The 4,047-nt window shown below is 46.5% G+C and overlaps 1 protein-coding gene across 1 annotated transcript; it reads right to left on the bottom strand.

The window, feature by feature from the left end:
- Positions 1-362: 362 nt before the first annotated feature.
- Positions 363-3,699, bottom strand: LOC308163785 (ankyrin repeat and SOCS box protein 3-like; the record flags this gene model as incomplete). The annotated part of the gene is made up of 9 exons (XM_080537973.1): positions 363-379; positions 1,039-1,172; positions 1,261-1,569; positions 1,843-2,052; positions 2,248-2,425; positions 2,706-2,838; positions 2,920-3,029; positions 3,130-3,300; positions 3,549-3,699. The coding sequence occupies 9 exons, from the start codon at positions 3,697-3,699 to the stop codon at positions 363-365; spliced, it is 1,413 nt and encodes a 470-aa protein (XP_080394099.1).
- Between the last annotated feature and the right edge of the window lie 348 nt (positions 3,700-4,047).

Genomic DNA, 4,047 nt, shown 5'->3' with positions numbered 1-4,047 from the left:
AGTACTTTCATTTGCAATAACAGACACAGTCATGTTTAATTACTGATAACATTTTATTTATTTTTTAAAACATTTTTTATTTAAATTTCTGTAAACTGGATTAAACTGAAACTGTAGGCGTGACAAACTGAATGACGTCAAATTGGCATGACATAAGCTGAATCTTATGTTTGCGTACATCCCCTATAATAGGGGCCCGATTACAGGCACCTCTGGGACATGAGGATGCCTCTAAGGGTGGGGGTGCAAACATGTTTGTGAGGGTGGTAGGATGTCTGTAAACTGGAGGTATGTCTGTAGTGGAGGGGGCAGAGGGAGCTGCTGAACTACAGCTGTCTGCATCAGAGTCTCAGAGCCCAACATCACCCTGATCTGGAGCCTGCAGAGGTGAGAGAGAGAGGGCAGAGACACTACACACACTACACACACACACACACACACACACACACACACACACACACACACACACACACACACACACAGACACAGACACAGACACAGACACAGACACACATATGTGGCTGTTATATACTCGCCAAATAGACCACTAGCCCATACCACCTAAAAACAAGTGAACTACATAATTGGCAGTTCATGAGAATACACACGTGAAATGTGAGAGATGAAAGCACAAGTAATGCGATGGAACCAGACACAGATTCTACCCAAAGTTGCTCGTTATTATTCGGAAAAAAGCTATGATTGACATGTCTGTGCGTCAGCCATTATGTTTCTTCAAATCGATTCATATCATTGTTGATGGCCACAAAATAAAAATGCCCATTTTGTTTGCAACATAGGACACTCAACTCACGATTCGATACGATTTTTCTTTTTAAGTCATTTTTTCTGAGTGGGGCAGTCCCACTCATATTTCTAATTTTATTGGACAGATATAGTGAAGACAGACAGGAAAGTAAGATACATATAAAGATAATGACATCTCTGTACACCTCTACTATCAGGGTAGAGTGTTGGGATCAGGGCAATATGCAATTGGGCAGCTATATTCTGTTTTACACTTGACATGTGTCTTACCTTGGTGTGAGCGTGGAGTCCAGGTGTTCTGTGTCCGTCGCTGGTCAAGTATGTCTAATAGCGGCCGCGGCAGAGTCGACCAATTCTGAAACTCCAGGAAGTAACTTAGCACCTCAGGATCCGCCTTCTTCAGCCTGAAACCAATCAAACACAACAGACGATGTAAAGCAGTGACATTAGCTTATAAGAGTTTGTGTGTGTGTGTGTGTGTGTGTTTCTTACATGATGGGCTGCAGGAAAAGGGAGGGCTCCAGTCCTGCCTGCAATAGAGCGGGAAGCCAGTAGAGAGCCGTCTGTAAGCCTGCGTTCAGCGCCACATACAACAGCTTACTCAACTCCTCTGGCGTGAACATGCTTCTGCTCTTCTCCTCTGGTCCGGATATGTTGATGCTCTTACTCAACTGCTCTGGTCTGGAGATACTCCTTTGCTGGATTATTTGCTGCAGCTGCTCAGGTTTGGTGCAAATGGCATATATCCATACCTTCTCATTTAAACTTGCCCCCGCAGCTAACAACAACCGGACAGATTCACTGAGACAGAGAGAGAGAGAGAGACACAGAGAGGGAGAGAGAGAGAGAGAGAGAGAGAGAGAGAGAGAGAGAGAGAGAGAGAGAGAGAGAGACACAGAGAGAGAGAGAGAGAGACACAGAGAGAGAGAGAGAGAGAGAGAGAGAGAGAGATGAGGGTAAAGGTAAGACTGGTGGAGTGCAAGGGAAGTGTGTGTGTGTGAGTAATCAATCCATGTCACTCATAGTGTGTGTGTGTGTGTGTGTGTGTGTGTGTGTGTGTGTGTGTGTGTGTACCAGTTATGTCTGCGTCCGAGGGCGCAGCATAGGGGTGACTCATAGCCAAAGACAGAGTTAGCGTTCTGGCCGTCTGGGCTGAAGCCCTCTCTCAGCAGCAGCTCCACAGCGTGGCTCTGTCCATTCAACACAGCCATGTACAACGGACTCACTGAAGACTCTCCACGGTCACATGCACGATCCGTCACAGTAATAAGCTTGGCTAGGATACTGCAAAGACAAAGACAAAAACACCCACCGACCCACCGACCCACCCACCCACACCACACACACACACACACACACACACACACACACACCCACACCCACACACACACAAACACACCCACACACCCACACACATGTGAGAAGATGCCATGTTTCTTTGAGTAGGAGAAAATATGTTTCAAATGCATGTTTGCATACCTGATGTGTCCGAACTGCGCTGCGGCGTGGATGGGGAGCCGTGGCCATTCGCGCTGGCAGGCTAGGTTTGGGTCAGCACCGTGGGTGAGGAGAACATCCACACAACCCTCATGCCCTCCTTGAGAGGCTACCATCAAGGGCGTAGCCAAGTCCCATGCCTGGGCATTAACATTCGCACCTACAACCAAGACATATATTAATATGCAATATATCACAGTATTTATAGGCAGTATATTGGCTCCCATAATATTTATATATATATATATATATATATATATATATATACATATATATATATACATACATACATACATAGCATTGGATGCTTATCTTTCATCTTTTTTGTCGTGTAAACAACTGTAATGATTATGCACATGAAAAATATAAACAACTCCACCAGTAAGCCATCACACACAAGCAGCCATTTACAAAAAGCATACAGATGCAGAGCTGTGTACCTGCATCAATGAGGATTTGCAGGCATTCCTGCTGTCCGTACCGTGCAGCTACAAACAAGGGTGTGATCTTGTAGTTGTCATACACTTCAAGAATACACTTGCCCGCCAGGATACACACAATCTCCCTGTAACCCTGAGGAGAGAGTGGGAGTGAATTTCTGTGTGTGTGTGTGTGTGTGTGTGTGTGTGTGTGTGTGTGTGTGTGTGTGTGTACCTTGTAGGCAGCTTGGTGTAAGCAGGTCCATCTTGAATCATGTGTTCCATTGACCTCTGCCCCCTTCCTGACCAGCAACTGTACAACCTCCTTATGCCCACCATCTATAGCTATTCACAAATATACACAATGACATTGAGTAATCAAGCCTCATAGGGTGTGTGTGTGTGTGTGTGTGTGTGTGTGTGTGTGTGTGTGTGTGTGTGTTACCTGCGTAGAGAGGACAGGACAGGTCAGTGGTTGGCTGGTTGAGGTTGGCACCTGCTCTGAGGAGGAGTCTGACCACTCCTAGGTGTCCATGTTGTGAGGCCAGGTACAGAGCAGACTCACCCTCGTGTGTTACAGAGGCAACATAGTCACAATGACCGCGGGAGGAACCTGCTGCTCAGAGTCAACGGAGAGAGGGAATCTTAGGTGAGAGTGCACAAGGTCTACAGTCACAACAATAGGGAAGATTGAGAGGGGGAGTAAATATCGTGGCATGTTTCAACTACCTAATTTGGCACCGTCCCCTTCATCCTCTCTATTTCACCAGAGCATAAATGGCTAAAGTGACAATGTAAATATTCCATTGTAACACCAAGCATGCAGACAGCCATCATCGCAAAGCTCTCCCACTAATTTCTCACCTGCAGCCCTGAGGAGCACACGTACACACGCCGTTGCACCGAGCGCCGCAGCATCGTGGAGCGCGTTCCAGCCACGGTTGTCTCTACTGTCCACGCTGAGGCCCCTCTGGATCAGAGAACGCACCAGGTCGTAACACTCAGTTAAGTCCATCCTATCACCCTCAACCAAGTCTGAAATAAGAGAGGAGAGGTGGTGAAGTGGAGAAAGAGGAGATGGAGAGAGAGAGAGAGCGATGACAGGAGGGTTCAGAGAAGCAAGGAATGCAGGCTATGATAAAACAGACAGGGGTAATGATGATCGCTCAATTATACGTTTCCACACTATTCGTAAACTGTGAACACCTCATGTCATGTCCAATTCAATTCTGGTATCTGACTGATATAAGAACTACTTGGTTAGGTAGCCAGATGGCGAGCAGGCTAGGTGTGCGGTTCAATGATTGTCGCTTGAGCTCAATACAACAAGGCAATCACGTCTCTCGTAGAAGGTGGCTTATAG

The sequence above is a fragment of the Nansenia antarctica genome (genome assembly GCF_963989245.1).
Source record: "Nansenia antarctica genome assembly, chromosome: 8".
Lineage (NCBI taxonomy): Eukaryota > Metazoa > Chordata > Actinopteri > Argentiniformes > Microstomatidae > Nansenia > Nansenia antarctica.
This window is presented reverse-complemented; position numbering and strand designations above follow the sequence as displayed.